The sequence below is a fragment of the Canis lupus genome, chromosome 10 (genome assembly GCF_003254725.2).
Source record: "Canis lupus dingo isolate Sandy chromosome 10, ASM325472v2, whole genome shotgun sequence".
NCBI classification, from domain to species: Eukaryota; Metazoa; Chordata; class Mammalia; order Carnivora; family Canidae; genus Canis; species Canis lupus.
This window is the reverse complement of record NC_064252.1, coordinates 44,847,049-44,866,957: the sequence shown is the minus strand read 5'-3', so window position 1 is coordinate 44,866,957 and position 19,909 is coordinate 44,847,049. Positions and strand designations below refer to the sequence as shown.

The following is a 19,909-nucleotide window of genomic DNA, read 5'->3' as shown; positions in this document are numbered from 1 at the left end:
GGGGACTCTGCTTTTCCTTTTCCCCCTGCTCCTCTCCTCTCCCACTTGTGCTTGCACTCTGTCTCACTCTATTTCAAATAAATAAAATCTTAAAAAACAAAAGAAATAAAAAAACTAATGGTGGTTACCCATGGGGAAGGGAGAAAACAATGATGGGAATGGGAATAAAAGTGAGACTTCTGCATCTTATCTTCTGTAAGTTCTGATTTGGGAACTTTTTTTTACAACTAAAAGGGATAAAAATTCCTAAAAACTGAATATAAAATGAAACAGACCAAGTTTTATATCAATTTGGCACACAGTATAAGGAATTTCTTCAGTGACTTTCAAACACAGAATTTTGGCTATATATTCCTATTAGGATATATTCTAAGGCGGGGGGACAAAGAAAATCTAAATCACATTCAGTAGTCTAACAGTAGTGAATAATATTATTATTATTATTATTTTGGATGGTATTATTATTTTGAAACTATTTCAGACATATTATAGAATAAAAGAATTATGTTAATAGGATAATGTTAGTAAGACTAAGACTCTGAATGTAAGAGAAAAGAAATACAGGTATAAAATTTTTAAAGTTAAGTAAAAGCCCTAAAATCTTCATTTGATTTGGGAATATCAATATGAGTTTGTAGTTTTCCTCCCTGAAAACTAAATTACTCTTTTCTTTGCTAAAAAGCCTAGAAACAGAGATTCCATAAGAGCAATGAGCATCTCAAGCACCCGGATTGTGGTCCCAAATACTATGTGCCTCTAAATGGACCAGGGCTCCTTAGAGAAATGGCTGATTCCAGATCTGGCACAGCAAATGTGCAAATCTTGTGCCAGTCAGCACAATCTTGATCACAGAAGTGATCAAAGATTACTGGACTTACATGGAAGGAATACAAAAGCCAATTCGAAGAGATTCCCAATGGCTTATGATGTATTGATGTGAATAATGATGGCAAGGACTAAGGCAAATCAAATATATTTTAAAAACCCATGAATTCATAACAATGTTTTCTAAATGGCCACCACTGGAGATTTCTAGGGTACCAACTTTAAAAATTAATGAAGAGAAAGAACAGGCATCTATTCCGCCTTTCCTTAGTGGACTATTTCTCAACCAAATAGTTGAGGAGGGAAGAAATTTCTTCACAGAAGAACTCAGCTTATAAGAATGTTAGAAATCACAGAATTACAAAATTATCACTTGGCCACCTCTTGTGAAATAACCTATCCAGGGAAAAATAATCAATGGATGCAGAACTCCTGGAGGAGTAGCTGCTGGGGAGCTTCCCAAAGGAGAGATTAAGCTTCCCACCAAGCCCACCAATGAATGTCAGCATCACTACAAGTGGGGCAACCAGCCATATTGGGTCTTGGGACAGGATACAATAGGAATTCCACAATGCCACCTAGGAGGTACCTCAATCACCCAACAGTGTTCCAGAAGACACTCTTCAATTCCAGGTCATCTGTGATACAGCACTTTACGAACGTGTAGGATTGTGTCACAGGAAACTTCATTCCAACCCTAAATGGAACACCAGGACACGTGGCATTTTTTCCCTTTCAGGAGCATGCCTACAATGACCATAGGGTAACCTCTGACTCTACTGCCTTTCTAAAAGCGCTCTATCAAAAGCATCCTGGATAAGATACACCCCAGCATATGCAACCATGAAGTCACACACCTAGGACACTGATCAAGTCTGGATTAAATCCCTTTGCTTCCTCACACACTAATCTCCCCCAGTTTTGTGGGGGGATTTCTACCTTTCACCAACATATAGAACCAATATTAGGGATGCCTGAGTGGCTCGGCGACTGAGCGTCTGCCTTCAGCTCAGGGTGTGATCCTGGGATCCGAGATCAAGTCCCACATCAGGCTCCTTCTTTCTCCCTCTGCCCCTCTCTCTCTCTCTCTCTCTCTCTCTCTCTCTGTGTGTGTGTGTGTGTGTGTGTCTCATGAATAAATAAATCTTAAAAAAAAAAACAATATTAAACTGGGGACTTTTCAGACTGATGTGCTTTTTCCCCACTTTGTAGATCATAATGAACTGAGAGAACCCTACATAATACAAAACTATGTGAAGACTTCAATACAAAGCAACTTCCTCTTTTTTGAGGCATAATTTCTTTAGAAAATTGGGTAATTTTAGGAATGTTCATTGGATTCATCTGTGACACAACTAAAAAGTTCAGAATAATCTAAATGACCAACATAAAGGTCATTATGATATCTGAATAGTGATACTTCAATAAGCAATTATTGCTTCCCATAAAAATTCTTCCTACCCATTATTACTGGCAAGTAAAGATGTCTATCATGTTAGACGACAGTAAAACAGGCTATGAGACAGTACGTACAAGATGATCTTGTTCTTAGAAAAACAAGATGTTTTAATTGAGTAAATATGTGTAAAGCCTAAGTTGTAATGAACAATGCACGACATATGGTAAATGTGCAATAAGCGTCAGTTCATAGCTCCTGTGGCTTTAACACCACAATACGCACACCCTGCTTAAAGGAAGTTTTCCTTATCCTCTTTCTTAACTCTATTCTTTCCCTAATTTCCTAAATGGTTACTTTTTCCTCTATTCCACTAAAAAAGCTTTAAGATTCCATTAATTCTATTCTTAGAAATTTAAAACAAATTTTAAAAGCAATGTAACTACACTTTTAAATTCTTTCTGTAAAGTCCTTGACCATAGTGTAAATATATAGTGGCCCTAGAACAAACAACACGGTTCAACTACAATAATATGGGACGTGTAAAATTACAGTAAGACTTCCTTAAGACATTTAAAGGAAATGTACTAATTTTAAAATACCATGTTTGTTTGTTTTTTTAAACACCATGTTTTTATACTCACAACTCTTACACACTATTACCTACAATGTTATATTCTGACCCTATCACTATTTACATTTCCCAACCTGAGAACCAAGAAAGGATTCCTGCACATCTGAACGCAGGTGGCCCGAGATAAAATGTCAAAGGAGACAGAGTCTGTCCTCATGAAGTCTGCCCTACCATGTGATAGCAGACTTTTCCTTCTTTCCTTACCTCTCAAGCCCCTGCCAGCAGCTGCAAAACCATTTATTTCCTTTCTGATTCAGGGACCCAGAGCCTCTTCTTGACACTTTCATCAAAACATCCTTCCAGGGAAAGATCTAATAAACTTTTTATACCAAAAAAATAAATAACTGACAGGCTTAGTGTGCTACATCACTCAGTGGTATCTGCATTTTGAACAAGTAATAAAGACCTTTGGTTAAAGAATGAAATTCCAATTGTAAAATTTAAGCTTACGTCTCTAAGGAGAATGAGATTTGGAAGAAGTAAGAGCTTCCTACAGTGATTTAAGTTGTTGCCTACCTGTCTAACTTAAAAGCCACATCGTTACAGACTTATTTGTTGAGCCATGCTGCTAAAAGTTGGGACCATTAGAGTTAAATGTCAGTTTTATTATCTTTGATATAAATGTAAATGTATTGAAGTAAAAAAAAAACTGTAAGAAAAATCCTTCTTTAAAATTTGCCAAGTAATTAGACCTTAGTTCTTCTTAACAATGGAGAAGGGAGGAATGACAGCCAAAATGGAAGGATGGGAGAGGAGGAAAGAGATGAGTTACCTGCCCACCGTCACAGCATTAAGTAGAAAGCTAGCGTTTGTGCTAAACCAGAGAATGGAACTGCAGAACCCACATTATCAGTGACTATGGCAGACTCTTCTGCTCTCTGATATATTGTTATAATCTTATACATCTTAGAGGGCTTACACTTTCAAAACTTCCTGTTTTAATGAACATATACTCTGGATATTACTTTTCCCTTAAAAGTGTGAAAAAACATTAAAGGACAAGCCACACTTACCTGAATATAATATATTCCCTTTTCCTGAGCATACATCATTAGAAAACAATAATCTAGGTTTTGCTTTGTTCTCCATCTGAAATAAAAAATTTTCAAAAGTAAGTTAGGAATCAGACTCAAATTTAGCAAAATAAGATTAAGTGTAAATATTTTATAACACATATTGCATGTTACATTTTAATAATACACATACACATTACATATACATAGACTATATATAGTCATACACACACACACACACAAAATATCTGTCTACCCATAGATACACAAATATACATACACACACGATACACCCATGTAGGGGAGCATGAAAGAGAATTAACTTTTCTCTAATGAAACCTTTACTGAAACACTAATCAAGATGTCCTGAGGGAAAAAGGAGTCTAAAGCAAGTAAATTTGGGAAGCACTTATATTCCCCTTTTGGAGACATATTAGAAGCACTAGTATATATTAGAGGCATATTAGTATATTAGAAGATGTTGAAACATCCAACAGTAAATACATTTGTTAAAAAAAAATCTTTTTAGTCCAACTTCCCAAACTTCTTTGACCACAGGCCGTTTTAAAAAATGTAACATATTAATGTCTCTGGGAACTCATGCTTTGGGGATCACTGCTTTGGTGCCTAGGACTGTGCTTTGCATAAAGGCAGAAATTAATAAACATTGTACTGAATGCTTAAAAAAAAAACAAAATACTTTAAGGTTTACAATATTAAGTCCTTTTACTGAATTCCTGGTAGCCTACAGAAAGACTAATGTTGAACAATAGAAGTGGTTGTAAAGCTAGTTAAAGGGAAAAAAAACATAAAATAAAAGGTTTAACTCATACTAAGTAAACTTCTCCAGAATATACCTTGTAAGCTGTTCTGAATTTAATAAGACCTAGAATTTTTCACCAAATTCATTCCTAAATTTTGTAAGACTAAAACTGTATTTATTGAGAGACAACCAACTATGTGGATCTATCTTTCAAATTAACAACTCAAGAAATATAATAAATCTCTCCCCCAACACTATTTTTTTTCCTTTTTTCTAGTTATATAAAATCCAAAACTAATATCAGGATCTCTTAGATTACAGCATTCTTAATAGATTTAGAGACAAATAAATCCAGTTGACTGGATTTTTACATTATTACAGTGTAATTCTGCAGAACAGTAATATTGTTTTTATCACTTCCACTGAATCAGTTCTCATTTATTTTTCATACAGATATGAAGTTTCTATCTAAACTAGCTTTTGAATTATTCTGAATATACTCTTAGGAAAAGTTACAACCCCACAGAAGAGCAGTTATAAAAGTTATTGAGCATACCAAATTCAATCTCTTGTTAGAAACTCCACAGAATTTCCAAACAAATAACCAAAAATTCATAAGCTCTCACAAATTAGCTCAACCTTAAAACATATTATATTTCTGTAAAGGAGAGCTACATTTATTACACATCATACTCACAAGGGTGGGAGATCTTAAACAACACAGGCTCACCTTACTCTTTCTTTGGAGTCTCCAAATGTCTCCTTTAAGTTTGTCAGGTCAGGATAATAGCTTTCAGGAGGTGATATTATTTCCACCAAGCCAGAAGTGATTTCTTTAGAAAATCTGCCAAAAGAAAGGTTAGCTGAATTATTTAAATTCTGTGGGATTTTATCATAATGCTCAATTTACTGTGTTTAACATAAAACATATCAGTAAGGCATACTGTTATGGTCACTGTGTGCTCATAGAAGTAGCTCATTATTGGTTTTACTTGCCAGAAAATACAAATTTTTTCCAATAACATGAAGTTTTTATTTTTAAATAATGCTTTTAAAACAGCGTAAAATGCTACTATCCTTAGAGAAATATAGAAATTCTAGGCCAGCTGCAGGAATATTCCTAAAAAATAGGAAAATTTTTAAAAAATTAAATCAAGGTATCACAGAAAATTACAGAATTAAAGAAAAACAAAGGAATGTGTGCGTCTATTTCTATATCTTTATGCAAAAACCAAAGTGCCCCAACTTTCAGGACAGTTTAGTTGTGAGTTATAGACTACATGTCATCCTAACCTTGTCATTTCTCAACTGAGGGCCATCTTGTCCTCCATGTGTACATTGAGCAATGTCTAGATGAATCTGGTTGTCCTGTGGGCAGTACCATTGACATTTAGTGCGCAGACACCAAGGATGCTGCTAAATATCCTACAATGTGAATAACGGTCCTGACAACAAAAAATTATTTAGCCCAAAATGTCCATAGTGCCAAGGTTGAGAAAACCTGTTCTAAAGTTTTTGTAAACAGCTTTACTAACTCAAATGTACTTTCTTTCATATTTACATTCTCCCTCATTTAATTTTCATAAATCTCCACAAAATCTTTGTGCAACTACCCGCCTTCACACAAATGTTCTTCATGCTCAGCTGTACTTTTTTTCTGGGCTTGGGGTTTCCACACATGAAGGGAGAAGAGAAACTACAAAATCACAGCATGAGCCCCACAGACCTGCCCATGTGGTTTATGGGAGGAGGGGTCAGTAATTATTGCCCTGTTCCTATATTTGAGTCTATACTAAATTGTGTTTATATAAAGGGATGCCAAGAAATTGAATACTTGAGGGAAAAAATCTAACAAATGCACAATTTAGTTCTGAACTCCATATATATTTTTAAAAATCTCTGGTTTCTTTTGATAAAGAACCACATTATTTTAAATCTAGAGTTGACAATTGTTTCTTTTTGTCTTTTTAAGTAAAAGTCACATCTTTGGGGCAAAACAAGTAAAAGTCAATGAATAAACTCTTATCAAGACTAGTTTTTAGGATATCACTATTAAACTATGAAGGCGATACTATAAAAATGAACAATATCTGAAACTAAGCTTTCCATCTGTTAGCTGCTAAGTGCCTTTCTCACAATAAATTGTTACTCAATCTTTGCAGAATAGAAAAGACTTAGCCATAGTTTTTAGCACTGAGGTTTGAAACTGCTATAAGACGGTCTACCCCTGACAGCAGAAAGTTTTTTATCTTAGTCGAAAGAGGGTGAAAGACATATGACTCTCTCTATATTCACTGTCTTCAAGACTTAAAATTTATTTGATAGGGTTACAGATGTAGGACATTCAAATATTTTCTATTCTGAAATACACCAATTTACCCATAATCAGAAAACTGGGTATATACGCATGTACTTTATGAAAATATAAAAGATCAATGGTAGTGGCCAATGAACACTAAACTCCACAGAGAAATGAACTAGAAAAAAGGCATTTTCTTTTAGCAAAAGGCCAGTACCAGTAATTAAAATATTTCCATTTTCTGGATGAAAGATCTAAATGTGAGAAAGACCCTGGGTGGCGCAGCGGTTTGGCGCCTGCCTTTGGCCCAGGGCGCGATCCTGGAGACACGGGATCGAATCCCACGTCGGGCTCCCGGTGCATGGAGCCTGCTTCTCCCTCTGCCTGTGTCTCTGCCTCTCTCTCTCTCTCTCTCTCTCTCTCTCTCTGTGACTATCATAAATAAATTAAAAATTAAAAAAAAATCCTAGAGGAGAACACAGGCAACACCCTTTTTGAACTCGGCCATAGTAACTTCTTGCAAGATACATCCACGAAGGCAAAAGAAACAAAAGCAAAAATGAACTATTGGGACTTCATCAAGATAAGAAGCTTTTGCACAGCAAAGGATACAGTCAACAAAACTAAAAGACAACCTACAGAATGGGAGAAGGTATTTGCAAATGATGTATCAGATAAAGGGCTAGTTTCCAAGATCTATAAAGAACTTATTAAACTCAACACCAAAGAAACAAACAATCCAATCATGAAATGGGCAAAAGACATGAACAGAAATCTCACAGAGGAAGACATAGACATGGCCAACACGCACATGAGAAAATGCTCCGCATCACTTGCCATCAGGGAAATACAAATCAAAACCACAATGAGATACCACCTCACACCAGTGAGAATGGTGAAAATTAACAAGGCAGGAAACCACAAATGTTGGAGAGGATGCAGAGAAAAGGAACCCTCTTGCACTGTTGGTGGGAATGTGAACTGGTGCAGCCACTCTGGAAAACTGTGTGGAGGTTCCTCAAAGAGTTAAAAATAGATCTGCCCTACAACCCAGCAATTGCACTGCTGGGGATTTACCCCAAACATACAGATACAATGAAACGCCGGGACACCTGCACCCCAATGTTTCTAGCAGCAATGTCCACGATAGCCAAACTGTGGAAGGAGCCTCAGTGTCCATCGAAAGATGAATGGATAAAGAAGATGTGGTCTATGTATACAATGGAATATTACTCAGCCATTAGAAACGACAAATACCCCCCATTTGCTTCGACATGGATGGAACTGGAGGGTATTATGCTGAGTGAAATAAGTCAATCGGAGAAGGACAAACATTATATGGTCTCATTCATTTGGGGAATATAAATAATAGTGAAAGGGAATATAGGGGAAGGGAGAAGAAATGGGTAGGAAATATCAGAAAGGGAGACAGAAAATGGAAGACTCCTAACTCTGGGAAACGAACTATGGGTGGTGGAAGGGGAGGAGGGCAGGGTGTGGGGGTGACTGGGTGGGGGACACTTGACGGGATGAGCACTGGGTGTTATTCTGTATATTGGCAAATTGAACACCAATAAAAAAATAAATTTATTATTAAAAAAATAAAATAAAATAAAATATTTCCATTTTCATAATTAAGAACTTACTCTTTCTCCAGGTTGGCTACAACACTGTGTACATAATCACTATCTGTCTGGGAAAGAAAAAAAATTGCAATACATTAATGTTTTTAAATTTTGTTAATATTAAATCCTGAAAAAGAATTACAACATTCAACGAAAGCATTACATTAAATTTTCAGACAACTTATGGATTTGCAGTTCTATATTCTACTTTGTTGCACTACAATATATCACTGAATCATTAGTACAATGTACTAATATATTAAGCAGATGTCAGTTTTTATTACCTTCAATGGTTTTTAATTCAGTAGAAAAAACTGAGTACAGAAACTGTTTCTACTTATTTTTAAACCACTGAACTATAAGTAGTTAATAAATAAATAACAGATGCACCATGCTATAGGGAAAGATTTTTCCTTTTGCAATCATAAACCTTAAGTTCAAGATTTGTCTCTGTAGTTACCTGGCCTGTATAACTGAGTCTGTGAGCCTTCCTTTCCTATCCTATATATATAAAAAAAATACAAGCAGGAGGAAAAAATACCTTAGAGACTATGACACTAAATGATAAAACCATGTAATAAAAAAGCTTTTATCATCTGTATTATTATCATCATTATTAGGCTTATAATGAGACCCCAAGTCAAAAATCGCTTTATCCACAGTTAGAAATTAATGTTTATCAGACGTGTGTACTTTAAAACTACATATAAATAGAGGCGCCTGGGTGGCTCAGTCGGTTAAGCATCTAACTCTTGATTTCGGCTCAGGTCATAATCTCAGGGTCCTGGGATTGAGCCCTGCTCCCAGCTTGGAGTTGGGCATGGAACCTGCTTAAGATTCTCTTCCTGCCCCTCCCCAGTACTCAGGCAGTTTCTATCAATCAAGCAATCAACAAATTATGTACAAATAACAATCTAATACTGTCTACCAATTTTAAATACATTCATGGCTTATATTAAAACATTCAATTGTCAGAAGGAATCAATAATACATAAATTATGATCTGTATTATAAAGACCACCAAAACACTTCATACTTGAAGAAACAGTTCGAAACAAAAAGATAATGCTTAATCCTGGGAATTACAAAACTATTAAGCTATAAAAAGTTGTATATATAGAAGATTTTCTGGAAAAGTATTTTAACCTTAATTTCTGTTAATTGAAAGTAATTCCTATTTCTACTGTTAAATTTAAAGACTGAGGAATGATACCTTAAGACCACAACCTTCAAACTCTTAACAACTACGGAGATACAACTGGCACACAACTCAAAACTTTCTGTACTTTCCCTATATAAACCCAAACATCAGTCAGTGACCTCTCCTTAATTATTCACTGAGTACCTTACCACTCATCAGCTATAATTTTGGAGAATATCATCAGAATTGATTTATATAGACATTAATGTTTAAGCAACAACCTATAATTCAATTTGATAAGCATTTATTAAGGGCCAGTAATTTGCCCAGCCAAGGAAAAATGAATACAGAGATGAACAAGATCAGCTCTGTCCCCAGTAGGCTGTTCAAGAGGTGGGCCAAGAAGAATAAGCATATGCAAATATAGATTTATTAAGTAATATGTAATAAAATAAAAATATGAAATTCAAGTGAATCGTATCTAATATTATCTGTAATCCTTATGTTCCATGTTAATTGACATAAATAGCAAAAGATTTGCTTAAATGACTGCAGCTGGTGTCACTTTTGTACAAGAGAATCAATCCTTTCTGATGTCAGCTAAGGGATTTGTTTTGGGAAGCCTCTGAAAAAAGCTAAATGCATAACTGGCCTAGAAACAAACAGCCCAATCTTTATCTCCATTAGGGCCTCTATTTGCTTCTCCCTGACTCTTACATGTTGACAGTAAGATAGGCAGTAACTGAGATCTTGGGAGTTTGCTTGCTTTAAACTAAGACAGTGCTTTTTCCTGAGATGTTTTTTGAAAGGCATGTGGGAACTTTTTAAAAGGCAGTATTATCACACAATTTTAGGAATGTATCTGTGAACATAAAACTGAAATATATGTATTCTAGGGGTATGTGAATGGTATGTTTGGGCTAGGTGGGGAGAAAAGTGTACATACATAGAAAAAGAAAGAACATTTTTTCCAGAAGAATCAAGTGTTCCTCATGGTTAAGTAAAATTAAATATTTTTATATTAAAACTAAGATATTATTAATACATACAACAGGGATGAGCCTTGAACACATTATGCCAAGTGAAAAAAAGCCCAGTTACAAATGTGTAACTACATATTATATGACCATATTTGTATAAAATGTCCAGACTGAACAGTCTATTTAAACAGAAAGTACATTAGTGGTTACCTAGAGCTGGAGGGAGAAGGGTATTAATGAGGTTGGCTAAGAGGTATAGAGTTGTTTTTTGGGGTGATGAAATGTTCTAAAACTGAGTTCTAAAACTGCATAACTATGACTAATAAATAGGTAAATTACAAAAAACAGGATTAAAAAAGTTAAATGTAAAAAGCCATTTTCTATTTTTTAAATATTTTTGGGAGTATAATTATGCTATTAATAGTATATATGTATAATTTGTGAATGTATTATATAATGCAAATTGGGAATACAAGATCAACAGAATGCTGAACAGAAAAGCTTAGGTCATATTACTGCACTGGACCAGTGCTGGTGGGACAGAGTACAGAATACTCCACCCCAAACCAACATAATACACATTCTTTTCATGGAACATAAATTCAGTAACATTATACGACACAGTTAACATACTGTTGTGTTCCCATACACTAATAATCAACTATCAGAAAAAAAAATTAAGAAAGCCAACCTATTTATAATTGCATCAAAACAAATAAAATACCTAGGAATAAATTTAACCAAGGTGGTAAAAGATCTATACTCTGAAAACTCCAAGATACTGATGGAAAAAAACTGAAGACGACACAAACAAATGGAAAGATAAACCATGTGCATAGATTGGAAGAATTGTTACAATGTCCACACTACTCAAAGCAGTCTACAGAGTCAATCAATCCCTATCAAAACACCCATGGCATTTTTCTCAGAACTAGAACAAATAATCCTACAGTTTGTAAATAACACAAAAAACCACAAACAGTCAAAGCAATTTTAAGAAAAAAGAATAATAAAATTGGAGGTAACATACTCCCAATTTCAGACTATATTCCAAAGCTATAGTATTCAAGACAATATGGTACTGATGGAAAAAGACAGATCAACAGAATAGAAGAGAGCCCAGAAATAAACCCTTAAATGGTCAATCTACAACAAAGAGACAACATACAAAGGAGTAAAGACAGCTTTTTTGATCAGTTGTGCTGGGAAAACTGCACAATCACATGGAAAAGAATGAAACTGGACCACTTTCTTACACCATACCAAAAAAGAAAAAAATTAACTCAGAATGCACTGAAAACTTAAGTAAGAGATGAAACTATAAAACTCCTAGGATAAAAACAGGCATTAAACACTTGGACATCATTCTCAGTAACATTTTTTTTGGATACGTCTCCTCAAGCAAGGGAAACAAAAGCAAAATATCAACAAATGGAACTACATTACACAAAACTTTTGCACAGCGAAGGAAACCATCAACAAAATGAAAAGGCATTCCGAGAATGGGAATGGGAAGAGATACTTGGAATGGTTGCTATCCAAAATATATGAAGAACTACTACAACTCAATAACAAAAACCTCAACAACCTGATTTTTTAAATGAGCAGAAAGCCTGAATAGACATTTTTGCCAAAGAAGACACACAGGCACATGAAAAGATGCTCACTGTCACAATTATCAGGGAAATGCAAATCAAAACAATGAAATACCACCTCAAATCAGTCACGATGGCTAGAATTAAAAAGACAAGAAATAACAAGTGTTGGCAAGAACATGGAGAAAAGGAAATCCTTGTGCACTGTTGGTGGGCAAATAAATTGGTGCAGCCTCCTGTGGAAAATAGTACAGAGGACCCACAAAAAAATAAAATAAAATAAAGCTACCATACAGTCCAGCAATTCCACTCCTGGGTATTTATTTAAAAAAAAAAAAAAAAAAAAAAAAGCACTAATTTGAAAAGATATATTTATCCCTATGTTCAATGCAGCATTATTTATAATAGGCAAGATATGGAAGCAACTCAAGTGTCCATTAGTAGATAAATGGACAAAGAAAATGTGATCTATAAAGTGGAACGTATTCAGCTATAAAAAAGAATGAAATTTTGTCATTTGTGACAACATGGGTGGTGGACCTATACTAAATAAGTCACAAATACAATATAAGTTTGCTTGTATGTGGAAACTAAAAAACAAAACAAGTTTACAAACAGAATAAAAACAGATTCATGGATATACAGAACTGGTGACTGCAGTGGGGTGGATGGGGGGAGATGCGTGAAACAGGTGAAGTATATTAAGAGATACAAACTTCCAGTTATAAAATAAGTAATTCATGGAGATGCAATATACCGCATAGGGATATAGTCAATAATATTGTAACAATTTTGTGTGGTGACAGATGGTAACTAGACCTTTTGTGATGATCATTTTATAATATGTAATATTGGATTGCCATCTTAGATATTTGAATGAACATAATATTGTATGTCAATTATAACTCAATTTTTAAAAAAGGCTGAATTAGTCAAACAGGCCACAAAGATAGTCTTTCAAACAAGTTCACAAAAATAATGTCCACCACCTTGGATATTTACCTCCTAAATAACCTCTTCAGATTTTGTATCATTAGGTTGATAGCAATGTACAAGTCTTCTCTATTCTTACTCCTTTTTTGTTAACTCATTCTATCAAGTAGTGAAAGAAATTACACTTAAAATATCAAAGAATATGAACGAACTTGCTTAGAACTCAGATGCCCACTGGTCAAGAGTTAAAGCCCATGACATAGCAGAAGGCCAAGCATGGGAGTAGTGTGGACCGGCCCTCAAGCTGATACCCAGTAGGGTATCTCTGATTCTTTGCTCTAGTTCTGAGAAAAATGCCACTGTTATTTTGATAGAGCTGGCACTGTATCTGTATACTGCTTTTAGAGATGCCCACACACCTGGGTGTCATGAGGATGTATGTAGCATGAATACTTCGTAACAATGACTAAATCTAAGACAATTTATCTAAAAATTTTAAAACTAGAAAAAACAGGCTCCTCCTCCAGTCCTTTAAAGATGTTGTTCCATCATCTTGGGCTGGCATAGTTTCTAACAAGAAACTGTAGTTTTCTTATCTTTTTCTGTGCATGTGTCTTTTCTTTGGCTTCTATCTAAACCTTCTCTTTATCTCTGGTTTTCAGCAATTTGATTATAACATACCTGACAGTAGTTTTGTGTTTATTCTGCTTAGGATTTTCTGGACTTCTTAAATCTAAAGATTTATACTTTTCTTCAAATATGGAAAAATTTCAGCAATTATTCCTTCTTTCTCCTCTCCGTTCTAGAGTTTCATATGGTAGATCAGTTACTATTACCCCATAGATAAATGTAGTGAATACCACTGTTCTTTTTCAGTCTTTTTTTTTTATATATATTAATTTTGGGTACATTCTATTATCATTCTTAAATTTACTTATTCTGCCTTCTGTGGTATCTAATCTGTTAAGATTACACAGTAAATTTTAAATTTCAGATATTTTACTTTTCATTGCTATATGTTCCTCCACCATTTGATTCTTTTATACATCTTCCATTCTTCCTTGTTGTGTTAAGTGCTTGAAAATGTTTATAACAGTTGTTTTATTATCCTTTCCTGCCAGTTCTATCACCTCTATCATTTCTAGATTTGTTTCTATTAGCTAAATTTTCTTTTAGTTATGGCTCACTTTTTTCTCTCCTTGGTATACTTACCATTTTTTATTTAATAGACATTACAGATGCTACATTGGTGAATGTCTTAATTTTGTTTTTCTAAAAGTGTTGGGCACTTTTTTTTTTGGAGGCAGTTATTTGTGGGTCAGTTGATCCCTTAGAGACCTCTTTTTAAGCTTTGCTGGGGTGGGTCTAGAATAATCATTTCAAAGACAGTGCAGTGACTCTGGATTCTCCATTAAATGCCCTGGGTGATTACCAAGGACTTGCCATTCTGGATGGTCAGAGGTCATCCTGTATAAGCAACAGCAATGTTCATGTTGCAGATCCCTGATCATTCTTCCCCCCAGACTTGTGAATTTCACCTTGTGCACGGAAGGCCCAATACAACAAGGACCCAAAGGCACCATCATTTTCTGTGTAGCAATTTCCTTTCTGCAACTCTGTTCTGTAGTAACCACTCACTCTCTGTGATTGCCTTTCCTGCACTGTGATCTGGAATACATCTCCAGGCAGAAAGCTGGGGGAAATGTGGTATTCACTGCATTTATTTTTGTCTTAAGAGAATCCCATCGTGTATAGTCTGCTGTCCAATGTCTGAGAACAAATGAATCACATTTTGTCCAGCCTTCTAGTTGCTTATAGCAGGAAGGTAAGTCCAGTCCTTCAGGACCTGAAACAGTTGTCATTTTACCTAATGAGGAACCAATGAAAATTCCAGCAAGTTAATGTGTACAAGTGACAAATCAAAAGGACTAAAAGGACAAGCATGTGCTAGAATAGGGCTGGCAGCTCATAATAAATTTTATTTCCCTAGGGTCCAAGAAAAGCTATTCCTAGCCATCTAATGTTTGGCTTTATGATACTTTAAATTCAATGCAGATGTATCAGCAAAGGCTGACAAATAGTTAGCCTTACTAGTCTCTAAAATGGTCAAGTTGTTAAAAGAATAGTCAAACACTTCACTTTCAATAAATCTTAGTCTTTCTTCCTTTCTTTCTCCTAAATAGTTGATGTACAGCAATAGTTCTCAATCTTTTCTAATTAGAAACCATTCAAATTCTCAACCACCTCTTCAATTATCCTAGTCTATGCCTCACTTGGATATTATAATAGTTGCCTAAGTAGATTCTTTGCTTCCCTTTCCAAAGAAGCCAATGTGACCCTTTTAAAAGGTAAGTCAGGTTATTCTTGCCACAAATGCATGACTACAGTCTGATCATGAGAAAATATCAAACAAATCCAAACTAAGACATTCTACAATGTAACTGACTAGTGTATTCATTAAAAATCTCCAAGTTCATGAAAGACAAGAAAAGTACAAGCAACTATCATGTATAGAAGGCAACTAAGGAGTCAGAACAACTAAATGCAATGTGATATTTAGGACTGGACACTAACACAGAAAAACAACCTTCAGTTAAAAAATGTCCAATTTGAATAAAGTCTATAGTTTAGCAAATATTATACTAATTTTTGTTTCCTGGTTTTGATAATCTTAACATGTCTAGATAAGTTGTTAGCATTACAGCAAGCTCAGTGAAGGGAATACTCTGTATTATTTCTGTAAATTTTCTATAAACCCCAAATTACTTCAAAATAAAGTATTTTAAGGTAACTTAAAGGAATGAAAAGTAAATCAAGTGTCTTCTCTACTTAAAATCCTCAAAAAATTTTGTGTTAATTAGATCAAGAAAGACCCACTGTCTGTTTTCATAAAGTAAAAATTTCCTGGAACACAACCCCATCCATTCATTTACATATTATTTCTGGCTGTTTTCAGGCTACAACAGCAGAGCTGAATAGATGCAACGGAAACTGCACAGCATGCAAAGCCTAAAATATCTGCCATGCAGCCCTATAAAAAAACCTTGTTAGTCCCCTTAGAGTAAAAACAAAGTTCTTAAAACGGCCTGTAGCGTCCTATGTGACATGGCCCACCCCACTCTTTCTCTGACTTCCTCCTGCTAGTGAACCTCTCATCTTTTCTTTTCCAGCCCTACAGGCCTCTCCCTGCTGTTTCACAAAATGTGCCAAGCAATACTCTTGCCTTAGACCCTTTGCACATGCTGTTATTCAGCTTGGAATAATCAACCTTTGCATCCTTCAGGTCTTTACCCACATGTCCTGACCACTCTAATAAACCATCCCCTGGCAACCTCATACTCCCTTTCCTATTGCTCTGATTTACTCTTCAAGCATTTACTACCACTTAATGTATTATGTATTGGGTTTTTTTTTTTTAAGATTTTATTTATTCATGAGAGACACACAGAGAGAGGCAGAGACACAGGTAGAGGGAGAAGCAGGCTCCATGTGGGGAGCCCAATGTGGGACTTGATTCCAGGATCCCGGGATCATGACCTGAGCCAAAGGTAGATACTCAACCACTGAGCTACTCAGGCTCCCCGTATGTTTTTTAATATGTCTTTCCAGTAAGTTTCATTGGGCTGAGGTTTTGTTTTATTCAAAGATATGCCTAGTATTTATCACTGTTTTGGCAAATAACTGTTGAAATACATGCAAATTTAATAGGACATTATGTATGTACAATTTCTTCCTAATTGGCATTGTATGATTTGTAACAAATGTATAACATTTTAAAATAAAAATGCTAAAAAAATTATAAGCCAAAACCATTACTGATACACTTAACACTGTAATCTGTAATTTAAAATAAAAAACAGAAACACTAGACAGATACTCAGAAAGTCTACAGAAGACCTGAACAACACTACCAATTTGATCTAACAGACATTTATAAAACACTCCTTCCTCTTGGACAATAGCAGAATCCATTCTTTTAAGCAACATGGAATCTTGTCCAGGATAGATCCTATGCTAGTCCATAAACAAGTACTGATAAATTTAAAAGGCCTGAGTTAGAAACAAAACAATAGAAGGAAATTTGGGAAATCTACAAATAGGTAAAAATTAAACACATTAAATTAAATACATTTCTAAATAACCTATGGGTCAAAGCAGTAATTAGAAAGTATTTTGGTCTGAATGAAAGTAAAATCTGACATACCAGAATTTGTGAGATGAAGCTAATGTGTGCTTAGAGAAAAATTTATAGCTTAAAATTGCCTCTACTAGAAGAGATCTCCAGCCAATAACCTAAGAATTCAGAAAAATCTAGAAAATCTAGGAGTGCCTGGGTGGCACATTCAGTTGAGCATCTTACTCTTGGCTTTAACTCAGGTCATGATCTCAGACTCCCAGGATTCAGCCCCGTGACGGGCTCCATGCTTACCATGGAGTCTACTAGACACTCTATCTTACCCTCCCCGTCTGCCCCTCTCACGTATGCTGTCCTCTCTCCCTAAAACAAATAAATAAAATCTTTTAAAAAATTCTAGAAAAAAGTATCTAACATTTCAGGAAAACCTAAAAATCTAGGAAAAGAGTAAAGCAAACTAAAAGCAAGCAGAAGGGAAGAAAAATAAAGAATGGAAATTAACATGACAGGAAAATAAAGAAATGATGAAGTCAATAAGACTAAAAGGGAATAAAGAGAAAGGAGAGAAAATGAGTGAACATATCAGTGAGGGTGACAAAACATGAGTGACACCTAACTCTGGGAAACGAATAAGGGGTAGTGGAAAGGGAGGTGGGCAGGGGGTTGGGGTGACTGGGTGATGGGCACTGAGGGGGGCACTTGGCGGGATGAGCACTGGGTGTTATGCTATATGTTGGCAAATTGAACTCCCATAAAAAATTAAAAAAAACAAAAGTTAGTTCTTTGAAAAGATCAAAGAATGTCACCTGAATAGCATCATAGGGAGGTCTGCTCTGCCTGACTGCCAGTCAGCCAAGGCTAGAAGCCTCAACAGGTCTCAGAGGGAGGGAAATGGAGAAGGGAAAAGAAGGAAATTGCAGGGGCTTTAGGAAAAGTGAAGACAGGAGACTACTGTTTAGAATAACAGACTCTGTAGACTACTGGGACTCTTCAGCCATGTGCGTGTATAACTAATATATATTTTTTAATGCAGAAAAACAAAAAGAAAGAGAAAAAAGATTCCTGTGGAATCTAGATTACAAGTGAAGGACATAATCTACTATCCAGTGGGTTTTTTAAAATCTCTTCCAGTACTTTCATTTTAGTACTTCAATAAATACATGTTCAGTGAATGAAAGAATAATTAGAACAATATCTATACTTCTGCCTTTATTTTAAAAAGATAACAGACAATTATGAGAGCTTGAGAAAACATAACCAGATGGAATACAACTGTTTCAGAAGCTACCTCCTTCTCAGGTGCCTTGCGTGGAAAAGTTCCAAAGCACTCAGGTAACTAATCCCTAGCCGAAAGCACAATAAACTGTCTAACTTGAAAAGATTAAGCCACTTATATAGAATTTGCCTAGGAAGCACTGACATTATACAGAATTATCAATGAGAAACAGATACAAAACTGTAAACTCCATTTTCAGTAAGATCCATATTAATAACCAAACTTCTTAAGCTCAAAAGGAACTCAATGTGGTTCCAATAATCAGAGGTAGCCTGAAGAATTGCACAGACTAACTATATTTGCAGCAAGCATCCTGACTCTGTAGCAGTTACAAAGACAGTCTTTGATTTAAAAAAAAAAAAGAAAAGAAAAGAAAAGAAAAAAACTAGTCTGGAACACTACTTTGCCCCCTCCCCCCACGTAAACTATTGGCCTAGAGGGGGGAAAAATAAGCTATTTCTTTCTATGATTCATTAAAAAGGAACCAGCAGAGCAACTATACAAAAATATAAGAGAAAAGGGAGAAGCTCAGCAAAAACAAAAAAACTATATGGCTAGCCAAAAAACAGCTGAAAAATTGTGACCAAATATCTCTCCATTAATTTAAAAGAAAAAACACCCAGTTGAAGCACTTGCTACTATGAAGCAACACCAGATATTAGAAATGACTGTGAGGAGTCTAAATGTCCAAAATATCTAGATCAATCCCAAAACAACAAAATTGGAGGATTTAACCCTACCTGATTTCAATATTTAATTCAAAGTAATAGTAATCAGGATAGTGAGGTGTTTGCATAAGGATCAACCTACACATCAATGTAATAGAACAGAAAAAGACCTAAACCTATATGGTCATTGGATTTACAAAGAAGGCATCAAACTGATCTGGTGGGGAAAGGAAAGTGTCTTCAACAACAGGTAGTGGAGTACATGAACACCCACGTGGAAAAAATGAATGTGAACACCATGTTACTGCACAACCAAAATTAACCCAAGATGGACTGCAGACCTAATAAAGAAGTTAAAACAAAGTTTTCAGAAGAGATAATCTTCACAATTTGGGGCTAAGCAAGAATTGCTTAGGTCACAGAGAACAATAATCATAGAAGGAAACATTGATTAAATTAGACTTCATCAAAATTAAAAACTACTCCTCACCAAGAAAATGTGAAACCTGAATTTAATCTTAAGGAAACATGACACAATCCCAAACAGAGACATATTCAAGAATCCTTGCTTCTTTAGAAAAATATATTTAGAAGAAATGCTTTTTTGTTACTGGTATATAGAAATA

At 35.2% G+C, this 19,909-nt stretch overlaps 1 protein-coding gene across 8 annotated transcripts in view; it reads right to left on the bottom strand.

The window, feature by feature from the left end:
- The window catches only part of MGAT4A (alpha-1,3-mannosyl-glycoprotein 4-beta-N-acetylglucosaminyltransferase A), a 154,987-nt gene that overhangs the window by 29,611 nt on the left and 105,467 nt on the right, over positions 1 to 19,909 (bottom strand). For all 8 annotated transcript variants that reach the window (XM_049115846.1, XM_049115847.1, XM_049115850.1 and 5 more), the window contains 3 exons: positions 8,577 to 8,623; positions 5,362 to 5,475; positions 3,869 to 3,944 (listed from right to left, as the gene is read on the bottom strand). In XM_049115846.1, the coding sequence (XP_048971803.1) occupies positions 3,869 to 3,944; positions 5,362 to 5,475; positions 8,577 to 8,623 (237 nt within the window). The remainder of the gene's footprint in view (positions 1 to 3,868; positions 3,945 to 5,361; positions 5,476 to 8,576; positions 8,624 to 19,909) is intronic.